At 37.5% G+C, this 22,190-nt stretch overlaps 4 protein-coding genes across 6 annotated transcripts; 2 read left to right on the top strand and 2 right to left on the bottom strand.

Annotated features, from left to right (window-relative positions):
* Nucleotides 1–889: 889 nt before the first annotated feature.
* Nucleotides 890–1,610, bottom strand: LOC122317450 (methionine--tRNA ligase, chloroplastic/mitochondrial-like). The gene is made up of 2 exons (XM_043134557.1): nucleotides 1,407–1,610; nucleotides 890–1,292 (listed from the first exon to the last, which is right to left on the bottom strand). The coding sequence occupies exons 1-2, from the start codon at nucleotides 1,573–1,575 to the stop codon at nucleotides 1,135–1,137; spliced, it is 327 nt and encodes a 108-aa protein (XP_042990491.1). The 5' UTR covers nucleotides 1,576–1,610; the 3' UTR covers nucleotides 890–1,134.
* Nucleotides 1,611–7,197: 5,587 nt separating this feature from the next.
* Nucleotides 7,198–7,879, top strand: LOC122316035 (calvin cycle protein CP12-3, chloroplastic). Its single transcript, XM_043132471.1, has one exon. It carries the CDS (start codon nucleotides 7,209–7,211, stop codon nucleotides 7,704–7,706), a length of 498 nt encoding a protein of 165 aa, XP_042988405.1. The 5' UTR covers nucleotides 7,198–7,208; the 3' UTR covers nucleotides 7,707–7,879.
* A 194-nt stretch (nucleotides 7,880–8,073) lies between these two features.
* Nucleotides 8,074–15,866, bottom strand: LOC122316033 (DExH-box ATP-dependent RNA helicase DExH12). 3 transcript variants are annotated; one of them, XM_043132467.1, is made up of 4 exons: nucleotides 15,702–15,866; nucleotides 12,550–15,550; nucleotides 11,692–12,081; nucleotides 8,074–11,496 (listed from the first exon to the last, which is right to left on the bottom strand). In XM_043132467.1, exons 2-4 carry the CDS (start codon nucleotides 15,502–15,504, stop codon nucleotides 8,311–8,313), a joined length of 6,531 nt encoding a protein of 2,176 aa, XP_042988401.1. In that variant the 5' UTR covers nucleotides 15,505–15,550; nucleotides 15,702–15,866; the 3' UTR covers nucleotides 8,074–8,310. The 3 variants fall into 3 exon arrangements, with proteins under 3 accessions (XP_042988401.1, XP_042988404.1, XP_042988402.1); XM_043132470.1 differs by having other exon boundaries at nucleotides 12,550–15,607; nucleotides 15,702–15,857; XM_043132468.1 differs by having other exon boundaries at nucleotides 12,550–15,626; nucleotides 15,702–15,853.
* A 1,063-nt stretch (nucleotides 15,867–16,929) lies between these two features.
* Nucleotides 16,930–20,790, top strand: LOC122314740 (chlorophyll a-b binding protein 7, chloroplastic). Its single transcript, XM_043130308.1, has 6 exons — nucleotides 16,930–17,202; nucleotides 17,317–17,483; nucleotides 18,070–18,216; nucleotides 18,877–19,009; nucleotides 19,909–20,001; nucleotides 20,361–20,790. The coding sequence occupies exons 1-6, from the start codon at nucleotides 17,062–17,064 to the stop codon at nucleotides 20,661–20,663; spliced, it is 984 nt and encodes a 327-aa protein (XP_042986242.1). The 5' UTR covers nucleotides 16,930–17,061; the 3' UTR covers nucleotides 20,664–20,790.
* The last annotated feature ends 1,400 nt before the right edge of the window (nucleotides 20,791–22,190 follow it).

The raw sequence follows: 22,190 nt of genomic DNA, 5'->3' as shown, positions 1-22,190 counted from the left end.
GATTGCAAGTGTAGAGGGTGTTTTACGCGGATCCTTTGTAGCGGTGTTGTTTAAAAGTGTAATAGGTTTCTATCTCCACCTGAATGAGGTTGAATAGTAAATTTGGGAATTCTCAATGGTTAGCTTGAGGCGAGGACGTAGGTAATGGGGTCGAACCTCGTTAACATATTGAGTTTGCTTCTCTCTTACCCTTACTCTTTATATTTATTGTTATTTCGTATTTTGTTTATATTTTATATTGTATATTTGATTTATAATTTTTATTTTCTTAATACAACTCAATTTACCCCCCCTCTTGTGTTAGTCATCTGGGCAACAACCTTTCTAGATTATGACCATTTCTTTATTGAGTTTGAATAACTGACTTGTATGGCTATTTTATTCGTTATTCAGAGGGTGCACTGTGAACTCCCTAATGCAATTATACGGCAATTACCGGAATGTGGCCACCTTCCTCACGTGGAAAAGCCAAACGCAGTTGCTAAACCGATTCTAGAATATGTTCAGGAAGATTGCCATAAAACCACTAAACTAAGCTGAGTTAAAACATGTTAATTTAAAGCAATCATGTTTTCCCAAAAAAAAAAAAAAAACTTGGAAGGAATTGTGGAACAGATCCTATATCATCTCTGAAGCAGCCAAACTCACTCACATCTCAAGAAGCCAAACATTTGCATACATAGTACAACTCAGACCATTCACTCACTACTAAACAACCCAACTCAATGATCTTAAAAAAGATTAAAAAATAATACCTCTTAAAGCTTAAAGATCCAACAACTCAACTAGCACATCTGCACTTGCGGAAGCGTCTTCAAAGACTGTAGACAAGTAAAATTGCCTAGTGCACATCTCAATTTTCATAGGACACTAAAATAAACCCAAAACAAAAAACAAAAATATTCCAAGACATCTCACATTTCCAACCAGAATAATAAAATAACAATTCTCACATTTCCTATCATAATTTTTAGAGCACATCTCACATTTCATTGAAAATTTTGTGGAAGCAAATAAAATGATTAAAAATCTCCTAAATTTTTCAACAAGAATTTATGACACAAGCATTCATTGATAGGCATAACCCAAGTACACAGGCATTCATGGTTTGAAAATTAAAGACACTTTATCAAGTCATTCCACTAAACTAACAGCACGCTTGTATGAGACATGATTCCACACAAATCTTACCAATTTCTTTACAGTGTCCCAGAATACATTTTCTTCAACTGCAATTGTTGAATCAACCACCAAAGTAGATTGGCAGTTCTTTTTTAGAAGTCCAAAATTTCCTGCAAGAAATAGTTGAGATCATATACATCCATTTTCACTTCACAATTCAAACTAGTATAAAGCAACCTTAATGATCCAAAAAGAATGCCTATAAGAAGCCAGAGGAGATATACCAACTGTATTGGCAAGATGTGCATTGGCAATATTGATGAAACAATCTTCAGAATAGTCTCCATCGTTACCAAATTCCATCTCCCTAAGGAAGAAGTACTTGGCTGCATTGAGCCCAAGTCTACGAACCGGATCATTTGGTTTAAGTGTATTTCCTAGCGACTTCCCCATCTTCACGCCATCCTATAATTTTAAAAATAAAAAGCATTGCTGCATAAAATAAAATTAGGCATATGTGACATTTAAAAACTCTACCACATGTGCATGATTGCTGATTTTTCAAGTTGAAGAAGCATACAGAATTTCATGTTCAAGAGAGACACTTCTACAAAGCTTACTTTGAGATAACCGGTATTTTATGAGACTACAACAACCAGAGAATGTTAAACAAAGTATTCTACTTATCAACTAGAAAAAAGAAAAAAAAATTATCAATATGCTGAACAGATTAAAATAGTTATTAATACATTAATTTGAACAATCTACATAGGTTTAAGTCTAATTTGATTATAACTGCTTTGGATCACCATTGAAATGTTCATTATTGTATGCACATAATACTGTGATTTCTATTGAGCCCATTAATCTCACTTCTCTTGTTCAAATACATCAGATCAATATATTTACCCAAGAGAACTTTTCTAAGAATTTCGAATTTTCCAATATAGTGCAGAAAAGCATAAATCTGCAGGCATCATGGTATATTTAAGATGATTATAACAAAGTTAAAAAACGATCCAAATATGAGCTTAGACTTCAAAACCAACAGTTCCCCTAGGAACACATAGCACACAATGAAATTATATCTATAGCTATAGAGGGAAAATACATTATACTCTGGGTTCAAATACCTTGGTAAAAAATCCATGACCAAACACCATCTTTGGAAGGCTAAGTCCAGTAGACATTAGCATAGCTGGCCAATAAACCGCGTGGAATCACAAAATATCCTACAGAAGAATAACAAAAACATTAAAGAAGTATAATATTAACTCTTTGTAATATAGTAAAGAAGGAGAATTGAAATAGCCATTAGAATAGACAAGGCTCCTGACAACAAAAAAGAAAAAGAGAAGGAACAAAAAAAAAAAAACACCCAACTTAATCAAAATAACAAAAGATCGAAGAAATATAAAATAAGAAAAATTATAAAAACCAACATTCCAAGAATTTTCCACATTCCAGCAAAATTTGCATGAGTTTAGAATAAGCACAAAAATAATGTGCACTACAACAATTCTACCAGATACAAACTTATCGAGGCAAAGCATGTTCAAGTAAGTGAGATGCCCTACCCCTGTCAATCAAACTTATCAACTCTATCTTGATTTCGATCCGTATAAGGTGTGGGTGTATGTGGGTGTGTTTGTGAGCGTGTTCATATAAATATATGATGCTCACAGCATCAATTATTTGGAGTCAATTGCTTAAATATATCACTTACAAGGAAAGCCAATCAAATCCTAGGGAGAGAATTATGTGCAAAAACACTGGAAGAATAAGGCGTAGTATGACTTATCTTAAGTTGTAATGACTAGCACAAAGATAATTAATTTAGCACAGCTACTAGGTGATTAATTAAGCAAACTTTCTAACTAAGCATTTTCAAGGGGAATATGACACCAAAAACCACATTCCAAAGACGGAGAGGAGGAAATTGGTAATGCATAATTGGCATTACTAACATGGAAAACAAGATTACATTTTGGTGGTTGATTGCCATGCTGATTAAATCTACAAAACCTTCACGAAGGGTAATATTTAGGGGAAAAAATGCATAAAAGATGCTCTACCTTCAATCAAGTGCAATGAGGCAGGCCAACCAGAAGAAACGACACTTTCCAAATTAGATTGCTCATTGGTTTCTGCTAGTGCCGATACATAACTAGGGAAAAGTAACTGAAGAAATTCAACAACTAAATATTCACCAAAGGAACATTACCACCCAAAAACATAAGAGTATCTGGTGATATGTAAAGCAGGAGTCATGATAATTCTTTATTGTCTTAAACAAATTATAAACATACATTTTCATTAGTTAGCAGTAACTGATGTTAGTTACAATTCGTAGTGATATATACAAAAGAAGAAAACATATTAGTCGTGCAAATAAGGAAATTGGAAGCTTAGAAAATATTAAGATTTCTAAATTACAAAAGAAAATAGATTTACTCCAATAATGCATCAAACCACACATATATAGTTTGCCTATTGTCATTAGGAACTGGGATGCCCCAATCCACCGATGCTCGGAAAATGGAAAAATCCCTCAGGCCACTTTTGATCCAGCTCTGCACCTTGAAAATATTTTATAGGAGAAATTGATTAGGGTTAGAGTTAGGTTTCGGGATTTAGAGTTAGGGTTAGAGTTATGTTTTAGGATTTAGGGTTAGAGTTTCGTCGTGTGGGGAAGAAGAGGGCTTTGTGGTTCGGAAGATCTGAGGAAGATGAGGGAGAGGCAGCTATTCGTCATCTTAGTGTGAGTCCTCAGATATTCATAGCTTGGGGAAGATGAATGAGAGATTTTGTGGGGCTTAGGACTTCGCTACTTGGGGAAGACGAAGGGGGGATTTTTGTCTCCGTGGCTTTAGGTTTCGATTTTGTGGCAAAGAGGGAGAGAGAGCTGCAGACGAGAAGAGGGAGGCTTGGAGGGAGAAGATGAATGAGAAGCTTGGAGGAAACCGAATGAAGGGAGAAGTGTTCAGGATCCAAACCAGGCAAGCCAAAAAAATGAAACGCGTCATTTTGATAATCCTCAAAATGCGCCTTTTCATTTTCCATGGTGGCAACGGTTGCCCCGCGGTGCCCCAGCTCGATTATAAGAAGCATTTTTCTTAAATATACAAGGCCACATTTATGAGTTTTAAACAAAATGAGATACTATTTTCTTATATTTTTTTTTTCCTGAAAACACACTCATTTTAAATGAAATAATGATGTATTATTTTTCCAATTATTATTTAGAGCCAAGTAGGGACTTACTAACTTTTTGGAGCTTTAGGGGACCAATGTCATGACTCAAACAATGTGCTAATGTAAGTGTCAATGAAATGGGATCATCTTCGCATCTATCTTACTATAATCCATCCTTTTTTGTATCTATCTTATTGTTTTCCCTTTTTTTTTTCTTATTTTTCATTAAAATAAAAAAATAATTCGTCTCTCTAATGTTTTTTGTTGAGATTATAAGCAATATCACTCTATCATCAGCCGATAAAGAAGACACCTCAGCAAATGGATAGCACAGCAGATGACCCATAAAGAATAGTCTAGAACTTTTATATTTGCATACATGTCCTACGAATATCATTATGTTATAACGAATATTCGATACTCATTTGTGTATAAATAGACTACTTTGTAATACAGAATCAATCAATGAAATCACAACAGAATTCTCTTTCTATTTTGTTTTATCTATTTTCCATTAGAGGTTGAGTCATTTGACTCATTTCCTTTTACGTAGGGTGAGTCTGAGTATCTGTTTAGGCAAAGAGGGTTGTTTCTTGGACGTTTTTCTATAAAAAAAATATCAGTAATAGTGAAGATCAGACCAATCACAAGAGGAAATAGCATATTGGTAGAGGTTCAAATGCATTATTTTGGTTTATGATGTCATATTTGATATGAGGACATTCCAGAATGTATATAGTCATAAATGTAAATTTATTTGATGAATAAATAATAACAATTTTTCTTAAAAAAGAAAAAAGAAAAAAAATGGGATCATCTTCATTTCCAGTGAAACAAATTATATTTATTTAATGTAAAACATTGAACGCTGTATTTTTGAATAGTTAAATTTATAAATAAAATAATCAAAATATCTTAATAATTATATCGAATGAAAATGTTAGAAACTAGAGTAGCATTCCACAATTATCTTACTTTGCTGATATTTTTATTAGATTAATCATTATTAAAAAAGCTAAAAGTCAAAATAATAATATACTATTTAGCATTGATCTCTACTAAATGAACAATCTCATTTAAATTGTTATTCCATGGAAAAATATTTACAAAATAAAATATGTACTAGATTTATAAGACCTATACTTATATATTGCATTGTTATTCTACTTTTATTTCATTGTATTATTATTATGTCTCTATCTATCTACTTTTGGATAAACTTTTATATAAAATTGATAGTTTTAAGGATTAAACCATGGGCATGGCCCATAAGTTTAGCATTCCTCAACCATAAACCATGGGCTTGGCCCATAATTTTACAGCGAACGGCCGTTGTCTGTCTCGACTCATCCGAGATTCAAGGAAATATAAAAACATGAAAGGAACGGAACAAGTGAACCAAAAGAAACAACGAAGACTCGTTTGGATTTAAATAGTATCTTATTATTATAAATTTTTAAATTTTTTATATAAAATATAATAAATAATTTAAATCTTTTATATTTCAATTCAACTTTTTTAAATTATAAAATAATAATAAAATTAAAAAAAATAATATTTTATTTAACTTTTAACTTTTATTTAAAACCATTTTATCTAATCTCATTTCAGAATCTAAATAATCCTTAAGGACTTGTTTGGTTACACGAAGCCAAATCATCTAATTTCATTTCATCTTATATAATCATTATAATTTTTTAAAATTTTTACATAAAATATAATAAATAATTTAATTTTTTAAAATTTTAAAATAAAAATTATATTATAATAATATTTTATTTAACTTTTAATTTTCATCCCATCTGAACTGAATTGAACCGTATAATTAAACAAGGATTTGAAAAAAAGTACAACCTTATCCTAACAAATATACAATCCAAAATGGGCAGTTGATTTGGATGGATTTCCGGATAATGTTGGGAAACAATGCTCCTATGGTGGGAGGGATTTCCCTGTGGTGCTTCCCCACGCCAATTGCTACACCTCCATCGTCACCAACCAAAACCAAGAAAAAAAAGGTGGAAACAATTATTGCATTGATGACTATGACCAAATATGTAGGAACAGTGGACCAATCGATGTGACCACAGATTACTAGGCTATTTAGGATCAACTATTAACCAAAGGAATGTATTAAAATCTCATCTTGAAATGTATGGCTCAATAATTTCAATTTTTTTTTTTTGTTTATTTAAGAGGTATTAGAATTTCAAAGACGATAATTAATTGAAATATTAAAAAAGTTTAAGAATATACGTTTCAAATGTAAAACTTAATGCAAGAGGGATAGACATGTAAAATATATTAAGCGTATTAAATTTTTTTAAAAAAATAGACATCTCCTTTTTATTATCTATGTATTAAAATTTGAACAAGCTTTTTTAAAAACATTATGTATAAGCTGGAGACAGCTTTTTTAAAAACAAGCTTTTACGAGTATATCTAACGAGTATATCTAACGTTAATTGACTATTGTAACAAAAGATAATTTGATTATCTTTTTAAAAAAATATACAACATTTTTTAAAAAGAATTATACAACATTTTACGAGTGTATTTAACCTTAATTGACTACTGTAACAAAAGATAATTGTGAGAACCTCACTTGTCGCTTGTCAAGCATGAGTTTGACACATCTGTGTGTTAGGGCCTTTAAACATTACGAACACAATTTATTGGCTTCAATTGTCTTTTCAAAATCTATTCGAAATGCGTCTATTGAAATATGTATTTGTTGATCTTTCCTATTAGTCTTTTTATTACAATACAATCATAATTAGAAAGAAATTTGTTTAAAAAAATTAAAAAAGAAATAAGAAATAACAGAATGTAACTCGTGCATGGGTTAGCTCGCCGAAGGAACTAGAATGTAACCCTGGTTAGTTAGACGGATGGAAAGTTGGAAACTCCTTTATATCATTTCCTTTTCCAACAGCGATAACTCAATACAAACAAAGTTCAGAGGCGGTTGGAGCGCAAACATGGCGTCGAGAGCTGCTCCGGGCGTTATTGGTTCTTCTCCTTCACCATCGTTCTCTTTCAGATCTGCTGCTTCGCTTCCCGTGATATCGCTTCCCGTACGGATCCATGCGAATGGAAAGACGAACAAGGGCTTGACGGTTAGAGCGATGGCAGTGGCGAAATTCAAAGGGACTCAGCGGAGAGAGAAGCATCTGACAGAGATGATCGAGAAGAAGGTGACGGAAGCGAAGGAGGTGTGCGAGGGGGACGAGACGTCGGACGAGTGCAAGGTGGCGTGGGACGAGGTCGAAGAGGTGAGTCAAGCAAAGGCCGATCTCAGGCTCAAGCTGCAGCAGGAAAAAGATCCTCTCGAGTCGTTTTGCCAGGACAATCCTGAGACTGACGAGTGCCGAGTTTACGAGGACTGAGCTGATTGTTAACTGCAGATCTCCAATGTCAACGCAAAAGGCTGATGATCTTGCTGGAGTCTACCGATTTAGGCTGTGATTTTGTGTATACGCTTACTATTCGATCGACTAGTGTAATAAGATTGTAAAATAACTTCTTTGTGGGATTAATGTATAATTATGTTGTCTCTGCAGTATCCATATCCGTTGTTCTGAGCGTCTCTCAAGTGTTAATTCTCTTCTTATCTTTGATTAGCATCGATAACACTAAATACCCAATCATATGAAAAGACGATGAAGAACTTGAGAACATGTAAAATTTAACGACTCCTCATTAGGAGAGAAAATCTTGAGATTAACCAAGAAAGCTACATTACTGCTAAGTCAGTTGAATGAATAAAACCCCTCAAAATCAACTGGAGAATTAGATCGATCAGGACATCAGATCCAAGCAGTTTCCCAATACAAACAGGAATTGGATGCAACTTTACTTTTGCTGGTAAATTAGCACATAACATCATCATCGTACACGTTCATAAGGTTCAAAATGGAAGAAACAAAAACACTACAATGTCTACGAACGGAACAAAAAGCATATCAAAAAATAAAAAGATGACCCGTTTGTTTATTCTTCCCCGCTATCTTCATCAGGACCTGCTGGTTCTCTGACATTGACGGTGAAGGTATACTCCTGGTCACATCCCAGATATGAATCACACATGAAATAGAGTGTGTATGTCTTCTTTCCAGCTTCTGCAGGGGCGAAATCAAGCTTAACCTTCGATTTTCTTTGCAGGGAAACCCTCTTGATGGCAAGCAACTGGTTGGTTTTGGTATCGCCCACAACAAGCCACCACCCTTCGTCTTTGGCCTTGGGATACCTGGGAGCATCAACAGGTCCTACCTCTGTCCTTCCCTCCATATCTCTCTCAAGAGTGACTAGCAGGGTCATCTCCCTCCCAGCCCTCACGCTATCACTGTCCAGCACCTCGTATGTCATATCAATATTGGGGAAACGGTTGCAGAACTGTGCAATATGCAGCAACTGATCATCTGACATCTGCAATAGCTCGCGCCTCTCGTCATCCTCCATCTCCACTAAATCAAATACAGTCTCTATACCCTTTCCGGGGTTTTCTTGGCATTTCTTGGCCAAATCCTTTGTAAAGTGTGGGAGTTGTAGAAGCATGGAATCACGTTCCCACATGCCCTGTGTCACCATTTGGCTGATTTCCATTGCGAGGAGAGCAAGGCTCAGCCAGCCATTACTTGAAATAACATCAACCATTGCCTGAAGCAATCTACTTGCAGAAAGAAGCACCTCTCGCTGGTCCGATGCTAGGTTCCCACCGACAGTTTGCCTTGAAAAGTGGGCCTGAAGAAGTGCATTTGCTTTCACATGTGGGTCCGTGCACTTGGGATTTTCAAATGAAAACCTCTGGTGATTAATCAACCTCCGAACCACATCTTCCTCCCCAGGTCGTACAGGAAGTAGTGCATATTCTGTAGCTGAAGACAAAATCTCCAGAAGACCCTTCATTTTTGTCTTGGAAGTCAAAGAAGAACTGAAACGCTCTATAGTAGTGTAACTGATGTAATAATAGGATGCTATCATCCCAAGATTCGAAGGAGTAAGATCCATATCATCCTCAATGATAACACATTTACTTGCTTCTAAATCGCTCAATGTGTTCTCTACAAGCTCTGACAGGTGATCAGAAAGATGCCTGTGACTAACTCCCTGAAGATTGTAATAGTTGGGATTTTGTGTGAGCCTCCTGTACATAAACGTCCAAGTAAGATAATCCACAGCATCTTGCTTGTTCTCAATGATTTTTGCAACAATCTCTGCATTTAGATTATCGTGTAGAAAGTGGTGCAAATGGCTTTCAACCGGGAATGCTTCGTACAAGAACTTCTTGTAGTATTCTTTACGAGGTGCATGGCAAAGGATGACACACTTCCCAGAGTTATCTAACAAAGGTCGACTGGCATGACCCATCATTTGTAGCAGATCGGTAACTGGGTAATCAGTGTGAGCATTTTCCCGACCATCATAGTATTGTGTTCCCATCACGACCACCAAATGGGCTGATAGTGACACTCCCCAACACATTGAGCTGCTCATGACACAAACCTTAATACCCCCGATGCCAAACAGATATGACACAATGTCTCGATCCCTATCAGTTAAGCCCTCGTGCACGTAACCCACTCCATGACGTAAAGTGGCTTTAAGCATTTCATCGTTAACTCTGTCAATGTAAGGATCGAGTTTGTCAAGGGTCTGCAATAAAAATGGCTTCTTCTCTCCATCCCCATCAGAGTAGGTCATCAGATCCACAGCAGTGAGTCGGACATGCTTCCTTGTTGGAACAAAAACAAGAGCAGGCTTCTCATTCTTGGCAAGCTGAACAATTGCAGTATATGTTGGTTTTGTCATCGCTTGCATCCTCGCTTCAAAATTAGCTATATCCACCCCCTGGATGTGTACTTCCAATGGCACAGGACGTACGCCAGGAGGAAAATTGAAAAGGCCATGAGAGGTAGCACCTATCCATTCCCCAAGATCCTTTGCATTTGCAAGTGAAGTTGACAGGGCCACAATTCGAATCTTGTTCTCAACTTGACTTGCGATATACCTCATCCTGGAAACAATCACCTCCAAGACAGGACCACCTTGACCCCCAATCAAGTGGAGTTCATCAATGATGAAAAGGCTAACTTGTTGAACAGGTTTCCTCTGTTTCCAGCGGCGAGACAAAGCATCCCATTTCTCTGGAGTACTGATAATTATCTGGCTTTTCTCAAGAAGTTTCAAATCTGTAGTTGCTTCCCCTGTTAATTCAACCACCCGCATTTTAATACCATCCTTTCCAAACTTCCTCTCCCAGTCACGATACCGTTCCTTGGCCAGTGCTTCAAGGGGCGCAATATACACAACACGCATGACACTCTCGGGTCCTTTTTGATGATTCCTTAAGATTGCAAACTCCGCACATATGGTCTTCCCACTCCCTGTTGGAGCAGCAACTAAAACATTGTCATCTGTATTATACAGGACAGTGAATACCTGAGTCTGAACAGGATTAAAATGCTTAAAACTATAAAGAGCTTCATATGATGGATTCCTTAAGGCGGTCACAGGCAGTGGTTGCAAGTCCAATAGCTCTGTTGGTGGAGGATACTTTTCTGGTAAAATGAGGTGCCTGAAAGAAACGGGTAAAACAGTTTGTGACCCGAGCCATCTATCTGACACAACCCGGATGAAGTACTGAGGAGGCAATGGCTCATAAATTGGCACTGTGAAATTCAAAGTGTGATCCTCGTCGATATACTGCTTCTTCAACATAAAATATTCATGATGAAGAACATATTCACCATCATTATCCTCCACAATCACCCAAAATGGCTCCACGTATCCATGAACTTTGTCCTCCCATTGAAAGTCTGGCGTTATGGTGAGCTCAACCCTCAAAACAGTGCGGGTAATTGGCTGCACATGTGCTGCAAGGTTAAGTTTGGGGAATTGGTGAATAAATTTATGAAGTGTCCTTCCCATCTTTGGGACACGAATAAGCTCCCCTATCTCCTGAGATGAAAGGTCATAATACCTATCCCAGGCCAAATCCTTCTTCTCTAACTTCATCAAAGTATCATTTGGGATCCCATTGAATTGGCGAAGAGGTGTTTGTACACTCCACATCCTCCTGTTAATCATTTTGCACAAGTTCAAAGCCTTCTCAGCCAATTGTGCCCATCCACGTTTCAACACAATCTCAAAAAGAGCTCGCATAAGACGTCCCGCACTCTGAACACAGAGAGTGAAACCAGTGAGTAAACAGGCAAAGAACTAGACCAAAGAACAATTTAAAGCAGAGAAAATGAAATCCAAAGGAACAAAGGGAAGCAAACGCTAGAGCTAGCTGCCACTATTCCTAACCCTAACTGAACTGCAGAAGAGGAACGGGTGGAGAGAGAGAGAGAGCGAGAGAGAGTATCAAACCTGAGTTATGAACACCATGTCAGACGTTAATGAAAGACCTTCAAGCTTCAACTGTGAAATGTATGCCTGCAGCAAAACATTAATCTTGGCGCTAGGCTCTTCCAAGCTTTCCTTGATGGGAATAGGAACACGATCCAAAAGCTTCGCTAGTTCCATTTTTTCATCCTGCCGCACTGTAACGTATTTGAATTCTTCACTGAGTGAAAACAACCGACAAAGCTCAATATCTCCCATAGTGGGCTTCAAATGCTCATTATAGGTGGATATCGTCCCATGAGTTATATAATAGTAGCTAGCAATGCGACCCAAGTCTGTGACTTGAAAATATCCACTTTTTCTATCATATTTAACCAAATTATTTTTGTCCAGTATGGTTGCAGCAGAATGAATCTGCACCAATAAAGAAAATAGAAAACCATGAGATAACTATGGCAGATACAATCATGAGCAGTATTTCTATTGCAAAAGCCAAAGTAAATTGAACCATTAATATGTAAAATAAAATAAATTTCCGTAAGTTACTATGAAGTAGGGAGGAAAATCATCTTAATAAAAAAAAATCAGATATAAGAGATTTCAACGCGTCAGAATGTCTCATATGCCACAGGCCACTGGTAAGTCTGAAGACAAAACAGATTGACTTTGATAACATATAGGCGACCTTATCCCCAGGAAGATAATTAAAAAAATCTATCGGTGTGAAAAAATTTAGTCCAATATCTGTGCACTTTTATTTTACTAAGAATAAAAGAGACGAAAGCATTGGAACACAGCAGCAGAAACAAGATAAATGATGATAAATGACATGTAATGTCCAAAAGAGCGATCAAATGTAAAACAATGCAATTGAATGCTTACCAAATCAGCCCTCCTCTCCTCCAAAGTTATATCTCTCGTGAGAGCATCGGCTGGTAAACCATACAGCGTAGGGTTGCGCACCATACGAACATATAAGTAAGTGTACCCAATCCAATTGGAGGCTTCTCTAGCATTTTGAACAGTCCCAAGAACAATTTCTGCGTTCAATTGATCAGGCAGTTTGGACACAAACTGGCTTTCAATAGGAAGCTGCTGATTCATTAAAGAAAGATAATATTGTAGTTCACTATGACCAGTAATGATTATGCCCTCCCCATATGAATCATATTGGGGCCTTCCTGCACGACCCAGCATCTGCATAACATCCAGAGGGGACAGCTCGGTCCATGCACCCTTTTCTGGATTGTATATTTGTGTCCCCTTGATAATGACTGTGTGAGCAGGTAAATTCACACCCCAAGCAAGAGTTGCAGTGGATACCAACACTTGCGCATGTCCATCAGCAAATAGCTCCTCAACAAGCTGGCGGTCAGCCCTTGCCAACCCGGCATGATGAATAGCAAAACCATATGGCAGAAGATCTTTAAGTTCATTGCTCTTGACCAGATCTGTATGAGTATGGAGAATCTCCCGGCTTGCACTGTCTTCCTTCAAAAATCTCCCCAGAGTATCATTAGCAAGAGCAGCATCTCTTATGGCACGAGCTGTTTTGGCTGTTTCTTTTCTTGAGTGAACAAAAATAAGGACTTGATGCTTTCCTGCTACAGCCATTACCTTTTCATAACAGACGTCATTCATCAGCTGGAACCTCTGGAGTGGCTTCTTTACTGTGATTCCAATATACTGTTGAGAAAGAGGGACGGGTCTGTAACTATTGTCAAAGTGGAATAATCCTTGGTGCAGATCAACTCGCAAGAACAAAGCCACATCCTCATAATTAGGGAGTGTAGCGGATAACCCTACCAACCGAATATGCTCTCTTGAAGATTCAATCTGCCTAACTGTTCTAGCAACAATACTTTCAAGCACAGGTCCTCTGTTATCATGAAGAAGATGAATCTCATCAATGATGAGAAGCTTCACAAGCTGCGTATAAGTCCGATCGCCTGACTTCCTGGTAATGATATCCCACTTCTCAGGAGTTGTGACTATAATTTGAGTTTCTTCAATTTGCTGGCGAGTCAATGACTGATCTCCACTCAACTCCCTGACCTTGACATCGAAGTACTGCAAACGATTGGACAAATTTCCGACAACTTCAGCGACCAGAGCTTTCATAGGAGCAACATATACAATCTTATAATTGCTGTGGTTAAATGAACCATCTGAATTCCTGTTTAACGCTATCTGCTGAAGTATAGTTAGCACGGCAACGTTAGTTTTCCCTGCCCCAGTTGGAGCGCATAAGAGGATATTGTCAGCTTTAAAAAGTGCAGTCTCATAGACTTTACTCTGCACCCTGTTCAACTCCTTCATTCCTTCAAAAGCGGGTTGTGCCCAGTCTGGCATATCAGATATTTTTACCAGTTTCTCTTTTGGATCAAAAGGTTTGGGCTTCAATGCAGGCACATGAATTTCTTCATATCCTTTGCTAGAATGCCTATAAGACCCATCTGGTAGCTCAATCTTTTTTGCCGCGACCAAACGACCACCTTGTTCAAAAGCTATACTGTCAAGATCAAGCAACTGGCGCTGTCCCCAACCACTGTCTGCATCTCTATCAACAAGACCTCGCCTGCCTCTGTCCCCATCTCCCCCGCTCTCATCCTTCAACCGACGAGCCTCTTCTCTAATACTCTTCTCCAAATTCTTTTGCCTTTCTTTTGCACTAGCCCTTGTGGCATGCAACTGATCCACAATGGCCGCCAGTTCGGGACCCAAACCCATCATTTCCTCCTCGATCTTTTTCTTCTGATCATCATCTTCGGCCCTTGCCAAGCGGGTACACCACACAATCTTCAGTCGATTCCTCAACAAAAACTTAATAAGGCTAAATTTATCGAATTGGAGAAGCACCAACAGCTTTGATTCAACTTCTCTGTCATCGCCTTCAGCGAGTATCTTAAGCACGTCTTCTGCAAGCTTCTGGCACTGTTGTGGATCAATCTGTTTCTCAAATGCTTCAGAGATTTTCCCCTGAAGCCAATAAGCGCCAATGCTCAGAGCATTAAGGTTCATACTCTCATTTGCTTCTCGCATGTCATCGTCATCGTCAATCCCACCCCCCATTTGCATAGCTCCAGCACCATTGGCTTCAACCACGTCATCGTCATCATCCTCATCTTCCTGGACCATATCAAGATCACTATCCTCATCCTCCTCCTCGTTCTCTTCAAACTCAACTGCAACACCCACATCGTCATCGAGAGCATCATCCCCATTTGCAGCAGCAGGCCCAGCCGCATCACCCCCATCTTGGTAATCTGTGATAAGCCTCCCTATTGATACCAACTGATCAAAAACAGGGTTTGGAATCGGGTTCAATAGCTTCTCAATCTCCTTCTTCTTGTCCGGATTCTTAAGTGTGTCATTCTTAAGGACCGCCAGGATCTCATCTGCGGCGCCACTGACAATACTGAGAGGCTGGCCACCCAACTGCTGCTGAATGACACTAAGCATAGCCTCATACGCAGCCCTCGTCTCCTTAGTCTTAGGCTGGTACACACCTTCCTCGGAAGAAGTCAAGACGCTTTCTTCTTGAAGGCGGCGCCGCTTGCTCTGGCGACCGGGTGCCGGCTCGGCAAGTGGGTCGCGTTCCTTCTTTTTCCTCTTGGCTTTCTGAAGCTTCTCGTCCAATTCTGGAGGTTTCCCACGGAAGGCCCTATCGCCGAAACTTCTGGGGTCGATCTTTCCCCATAGCGATTCGGGCTCGCCAGTGGGCTCATGGGTGTCCCGTGGGCGAGAGTCGGTGGTCAAGACCAGACTGGAGTTAGCTCGATATTCGTACTGCTTGTGCCTGGCGTGTGCTTCCGCACCTCCGCCCAGATGCGCCATCTCTATCGATATCCCTCTCTCAATACAAACAAATTGCAGAAAACCTCTGATTCAGATTCAAAACGACAATTTTCTTAGCCTCTCTACCTCTAGGATTTAAACCCTAAACATTAAATGAATCCCTGCAATAACATGAGCAATAAACCCCAAAAACCCTAATTTACAAATATATTTGCTTGGAAGTAGAAAACACTTACTGATACTATTGCCTTTGGTAGCCGGGCTTGTCCGCGAGATACTTCTCTCCCCTCCACCCCTCCGTCTTGAAATATCCTGGAATTTGAACTGAGATATCAGCCGTTTCGACTCTACAAGAAAGCATAAGAAATGCTCGTACCCGTGCTAGGCCGCTCCACTATATGCCTGTCTTCCAGATTTTTCCCAGTCTCTTTTGGGCTTTAAAGTGAAAGTGTGGCCATGAGGCCTATGGGCTCCATTTTCGCTCTTATTTTAAGTGGACCAGTGTTTGCTAAAGATCATGAAAGCCCAATACAAGTCCAGAAAAAGCCAATTTTTTTAGAACAGTGCGGCGTTTGAATCGGCTTCAAGCTTTGCCAGCCCTTCAAGTTAATAAAAATCGATGCTACGGTCATCTATTTTATTATTATTTTATAATATTGTATTAAAATTATTTATTATATTTTATTTATAAATTTATCATGTCACATTAAAAAATATTAAAAACACAATAATCAATAATATTTTTAGTAATCTAAGAGTACGCATGATACTCTTAAATCTATCCCAATATATCATAACATTAAATTCATAAAAAAATGTTAAATTCTTAAAAAAATTATATCTTCAAGTAATTTTTTATATTTTTTTATTATTTTAATAAAAATAATAAATCACGTAAATATATAAATCTTTTGTGAATACATTTAACATTATCCATGTTCTAATACCAAGTACCACACTTTAAATACTTCAATTATCAAAAGAAGTACCTTTTTATAAGTAAGAAGAGTTTGAAGGAAAATCTTACCAAATTATTAAAATCACAATATCAAATATTCAAATATTTGCATTTATTCATTTTAAATAGTTAGGATTTATATTATAAAAATTTTATGTGTAATTATTTTATATTATAAACTATTATTTTTTTATTAAAATAATAAGAACTCGTTTGGATTTAGAGAATATTTCATCTCATCTCATTATTATAATTTTTTTAAATTCTTATATAAAATATAATAAACAATTCAATCAAATCATAAAATAATAATAATATTAAATAATAATATTTTAAAAATATTTTTTTTTAATTTTTAATTTTTATCTAAAACTACCAAATCCCATTTTAATATCCAAATGAGTCCTAAAAAAATTATTTTCATAACTAAATATAAATTAGAGAGAAATTATTAAAAGAAATAGAGTTATTCTATTTAATGATAATGATTTCGTGTATTGTGACGGGTCAGAAACGCGTCCCGGAAAATATATTATCCTTGTATTTCTACGGCGATGCTATCTGAATAATAATTTTCCAACGGCTAAATCAAGAATAACGACGAAAGGCCTCCACGCAAAACGCAGTCCTTTGGCACCATGGCGGCCCTGCTTCAGCCTTGCACGATAATTCCGTCTTCTTCTTCCTATTTCTTCCGGGGCTCGAAGGTTTTCGTCCCTAAACCTCAAACCCACCTCATTTCCAAGCCGCCTTCGCTCTGTAGAGCTTCGTGGCAGGAGGTCCGTCCGTGACATTCCTATAATGGGGGTTTCATCTTTGTTCCGTTTCTCTATTTGTTTTGTGGGGTTTCCTGAAAAATGTACTCATACTTACTTTTGCGATTTTGGATGAAGCTTGCGGGAGTTCTCATATTCTCGGCAATTCCTTTCACCGCTGTAAAAGCCATAGCTAACAGTCCACTTGGAGAGTCGCTTCAAAGGCGAATGGAGGAGACGAAGAAGTTTGCGGTTGAAAATTCCTCCAAGTTTAAGGCCTTGGCCGAGAAGGCAAGAAAAGATAGGTAATTCAGGGTAAGCGATTTCCGCTTCCAAATGGTTTTGGGACTGTGTAGAACTTTTTTAAAATGCGGGTGCTGTTTTTAGAACTTTTTACTCAATGAATTGATAACGCACTTGTTTTGATAGTATAGTAATCTATGTTTCATGAAATTCAAAGGACCTAGCTGTGCCATTTCTTATTGTTGATTGCAAATGAGAGAGGAACTTGTTTTCCCACGCCGCCTCCATGTTAAACATAACAATTTGGGGATGAACAAAGTTGTAATCTCTTGTGATGATGCTCGTCAAGGCAAAAGTTTAGGTCATCGTAAAAGTGCCTCTTAATGTTATGGAGTTAATAATGGAAACAAATTATCTGCTATAGGTATTTTTCTGTTAAAATAACTTAAACATTTATCTGCTACATGCATAATGCAATCATGTGAATGACCCTTGATTGGATCATAGTTGCCTTTACTGAGAAGGTGGCAGACGTGCAGATAACCCCAGATGGGGAGATTTAAATGTTTATCTACATGGCAAGGGTTTATTGTTGCAACTCATTTAAAGTATATATTCACTCTATGTTGTGTTCTCTGATGTTTATAGCATGTGGTATGGAGAAGAACGCCCTCGTTGGCTTGGTCCACTTCCATATGACTATCCCGCATATCTAACAGGGGAACTGCCTGGGGATTATGGCTTTGATGTTGCAGGACTGGGCAAGGATCCTGTGGCTTTCCAGAAGTACTTCAAGTACGTCATGGCTTTTGCCTTTTTCTGTTTCTCCTCAATAATACTTGTGCAATTGAATAATTTTCACAGATCACAAGTCAATGGGTACATTGGTAGTTTTATATTTTACTAGGATTTACTTCAAAGTATTGGTTTTTGGATTCAAAAATCAAGTTTCCCTTCTAATTTTAATTTGGATGCTGTAAACTTTTGAACTTCAGAATAAGATTTTGCCGGTGAGCCTCTGCAATTGGAATAGGTCTGTGCTTGCCATTTAATGTGAACGTTAACTATCCAACTATTCCACTTTCCTGATTATTCGTTATGTGCAAAATGACAAAGCTTTGAATTTTGGAATAGATTAGAGACTGATGAGTCGGTGTAGTCAGAACAATGTGGACCTTGGGTATGCAACTATCTGACTATGCTAGGTCTGTCATAACATATTATGCTCTGATATCCAAAAATGTTTTATAAACACCATTGCATGCTTCATGCTGCTTACCAAACTCTTTGGAGATGGAAGGATGAATTATTTCAAAGTGTTCTGCTGTGTTTACAGTGGCTGCAAGTCACATGAGGATTCCGTTACATTGAGAATGTCTATTACAGCTAGTGTAGCATAAAAATTTGTGACTCTTATGGTTTATTTGCCAGATGATTAATTAATTTTACATGCAGCTTTGAAATTCTGCATGCACGCTGGGCTATGCTTGCAGCTCTTGGTGCTCTGGTTCCAGAAGTATTAGACATATTAGGAGCCTTTCACTTTGTTGAGCCTGTCTGGTGGCGAGTTGGCTATTCAAAGCTTAAGGTAGTGATCTTCAGCCGTGGTGCATATGCCATCATGCAGAGAAATCTTCCTCATTTTCCAATTGGGTAATTTAGTTTCTAGGAAGTTATGTGCTACACCATGCTGTAGTTTGCATACTAAACTTGAAGTAGATATTCTTTGACCATGTGATAATTCATTTCCTTAAAGAGATCACGAATAGCCTTACGGGTTTATATCTCTTTTATGGCCAATAAAGATCTCATTTTATTATGAAAATTCTTGGCCCCGTGTCAAGGCCTGTTGGGGCCCTTTTCAATTGGGTAGGGCTTTCATGATTTGTGGAGCAATTTTTCCTTCTACTGATTTATGATTAGTTATCAGTGCTCAGATAGTTCTTCAGAAGTTATGCACATGCCAGTTTCTGTCATGACTTAACTTGATACAGCATATGTGCATATTATGTTAGGTAATATCCAGGTGGGACCCACATATTATGCAGTGCCAATGTGAGTACTGCTTAGGTGTACTGCACACATGATGGAGATAAAAATTAGACCCTGAAAATTATTAGAAATTTTTAAATCAAACCACCGTAATAGATTACACTTTTCAGTTTGGAATCGAGCTTCACAAATTAATCTTTTACACCAGTCATTCTACTAACTTAGGCAGTACGTAGATGAATATAATAGTATAATGTCCAGATTTTAAAACAAAAAATGTGATTGAAACTGTTTTGCCACATTATTTCCTGCCAATATTGTTAACACGGCATAAGTTTACAGGTTTCTGAGAATTAGAATGTTGGTATTTTATGAAGTCAAGCATTTTTTGTTAATTGAGATTTAAGTTTTTAAGCTTCGATTCTTGCTTGAGCAAAAAATTTGGTTTTCTCTTGGATACTAATTTCTTTTTCTTCGCTTATTTTATTCCACCAGGGAGATACTCTTGATTATCTTGGCATACCTGGACTTCATTTGGCTGGAAGCCAAGGAGTAATTGTCATTGCAATTTGCCAAGCACTCCTGATGGTAACAATTATTTGCATCATTCTTTTCTTTTTTCCAACTCGTCAAGTGAAACAATCTTGTCCTCCATATCCGTGCATTATACTTTGCGCCCATATATCCTAATTTCTCAATCTGTCTACTACGGTCCATTTTTTACCTTTATTTGGGCAACTGATGGGGGGAATTTATGTGAAGCCAATTTATCCATTCCTAACTAAAACATTCGTTTTTGTCTCTTTGACAAGTAAGAAATCATAAAAGCTGAAGAATAATGTAGTTTCTCAACACCATTTTTTTTTCTTTTATAGGTTCAGTTTCTTGGCACCATAGTAGGCTATAAAACATCCTTTTTTTCTTTTTTGGATGTTATGTATAAATAGGTTGGACCAGAATATGCAAGATTTTGTGGAATTGAGGCATTGGAGCCTCTTGGAATATACTTGCCAGGTGATATCAACTATCCAGGAGGAGCACTTTTTGATCCCCTGAATCTCTCCAGAGATCCTGAAACTTTTGAGGAGCTAAAAGTGAAAGAAATAAAAAATGGGCGCTTAGCAATGGTTGCTTGGTTAGGCTTTTACTTGCAAGCGGCTTTGACTGGTAAAGGTCCTGTACAGAACCTTCTTGAGCACATCTCAGATCCTTTTCATAATAACTTGCTTACCATCCTCAAGTCCATGTAAAAATATCGTCGTGACTGTTATTGTGTTATCATTGGAAAAGCTCTGCCTCATGCAAGGTCATGTATATAGAACAGTCACTCGTTAATAGTTCACACAATTTTATATTCTAGACCTGGAATTTGATACACATGAGGGTCAAAGCACTATGCTTCTTATGCTTCCGAGAATCCTCTCAATTTCAAGTGAAATAGATGGTATTGATTTAGTATAAAACGTAGAATCTTTTGATCATATTACCTGTAAACATAATATAAAATGATCAAAACACCCTATGTTTTGCACTAAGTGAAATGGAGAGGACCCAATTTCGATGGTTAGAAGTAACCTTTTTCTTCCTCCCCCCCTAAAGCTCTCTCACCCTAACTCCAAGGGGTTGGCCCAATTGGTGAAGGCCAAGGTCTTGGAGCCTCACTCTCTTCAATGTCCAAGGTTCAACACCTCATGGGTGCAAACAATTATTTAAAGCCACACCTCCTGGTGAAAAGTCAGCGATATAACCAGTTTCGTATAGGAAAACTTTCGAGAGTATGGTGCACGGGACTGAGGTTTACTCTACAGGAGTAGGTCCAAAGGGCCTTGGCTTGGAGAGGTTTCCCTACCAAAAAAAAAAAAAAAACTCGCTCATCCTATGCTTAAAAGTTAGAACACCCTTGAAGAGCATATTTTATCTATAGTATGCTCTTCAAGGATACATGAGATTCATTTTGAAAGGTGGGGCCTTAGTGGCATCCTTAGAATATTGGGCATATGCTCGAATAATTAATTCACAAATGTCATTGGCGAATAGGAAAGCCATTGTAACCAGATTTATCCTTTGAAAACAACATCAGATTCGTGAAAAGGAGCATGTTACAGAGAAAATGACTTATGAGAGAGAGAGAGAGAGAGAGAGAGAGAGAGAGAGAGAGAGAGAGAGAGAGAGAGAGAGATTTGTCTGGCTGTTTGATTGATTTTCATGTGGCCTCCAAATGCGGGTAAGCAAGCTCGGGTTGGTTGCTTCTACTCTATTCCGGATATCTTTCCTCAACAAGACATGCTCTATTGCGTAGCCGCTTTGATTTCTTCTACAGTAGAATGTGCCAAACAAAGAAGACTTAAAAGGCCGTCTTTGAATATTGAGCTGATGTAAGTCCATATAGAATAGTAGTAAGTTGAATAGACTGAATGAGTTATATAAAGATTATTTAAAATGAATTTAGATGTTAAGATAAGTTCATTATTATTTATAAAAATTTGAAAAAGATTATGAGTCTTATTTATAAAAATGTGTTTAATTAAAAAAGATTATAAGTCTCACAGATAAATATTATAATTTTAAGAAAATTAAATTGATCTCAATTAAATTTTACAACCAAACGGAACAGGTATGTTTTGAAATCCTAATATTGGAATTAAGATATGTTTTGAATTTTATGGACTCTCTCATTCATAGCATCATCATTCACTGACCATTTTTCACTCACTCTCTCTCTCTCAAAGTGCCAGAGGGGATGAAGAATACGTATGTAATTGCGTCAGCTCTAGCCC

This window comes from Carya illinoinensis, chromosome 7, assembly GCF_018687715.1.
Source record: "Carya illinoinensis cultivar Pawnee chromosome 7, C.illinoinensisPawnee_v1, whole genome shotgun sequence".
NCBI classification, from domain to species: Eukaryota; Viridiplantae; Streptophyta; class Magnoliopsida; order Fagales; family Juglandaceae; genus Carya; species Carya illinoinensis.
Note: the sequence above shows the minus strand (reverse complement) of the source record. Positions and strands in the feature narration are given on the sequence as shown.

What these genes read in the sequence shown, in the direction of transcription:
- LOC122314740 (XM_043130308.1), top strand. Translation starts at nt 17,062, where the DNA reads ATGGCGGCCCTGCTTCAGCCTTGCACGATAATTCCGTCTTCTTCTTCC. An exon ending in GTAGAGCTTCGTGGCAGGAG is followed by an intron (nt 17,203 to 17,316) that starts GTCCGTCCGTGA and finishes TTTTGGATGAAG; the next exon opens with CTTGCGGGAGTTCTCATATT. An exon ending in TTTGCCAAGCACTCCTGATG is followed by an intron (nt 20,002 to 20,360) that starts GTAACAATTATT and finishes ATGTATAAATAG; the next exon opens with GTTGGACCAGAATATGCAAG.
- LOC122317450 (XM_043134557.1), bottom strand. Translation starts at nt 1,575, where the DNA reads ATGGGGAAGTCGCTAGGAAATACACTTAAACCAAATGATCCGGTTCGT. An exon ending in ACATCTTGCCAATACAGTTG is followed by an intron (nt 1,293 to 1,406) that starts GTATATCTCCTC and finishes TATTTCTTGCAG; the next exon opens with GAAATTTTGGACTTCTAAAA.
- LOC122316033 (XM_043132467.1), bottom strand. Translation starts at nt 15,504, where the DNA reads ATGGCGCATCTGGGCGGAGGTGCGGAAGCACACGCCAGGCACAAGCAG. An exon ending in AGGAGAGGAGGGCTGATTTG is followed by an intron (nt 12,082 to 12,549) that starts GTAAGCATTCAA and finishes TTATTGGTGCAG; the next exon opens with ATTCATTCTGCTGCAACCAT. An exon ending in ACATGGTGTTCATAACTCAG is followed by an intron (nt 11,497 to 11,691) that starts GTTTGATACTCT and finishes CTCTGTGTTCAG; the next exon opens with AGTGCGGGACGTCTTATGCG.
- LOC122316035 (XM_043132471.1), top strand. Translation starts at nt 7,209, where the DNA reads ATGGAAAGTTGGAAACTCCTTTATATCATTTCCTTTTCCAACAGCGAT.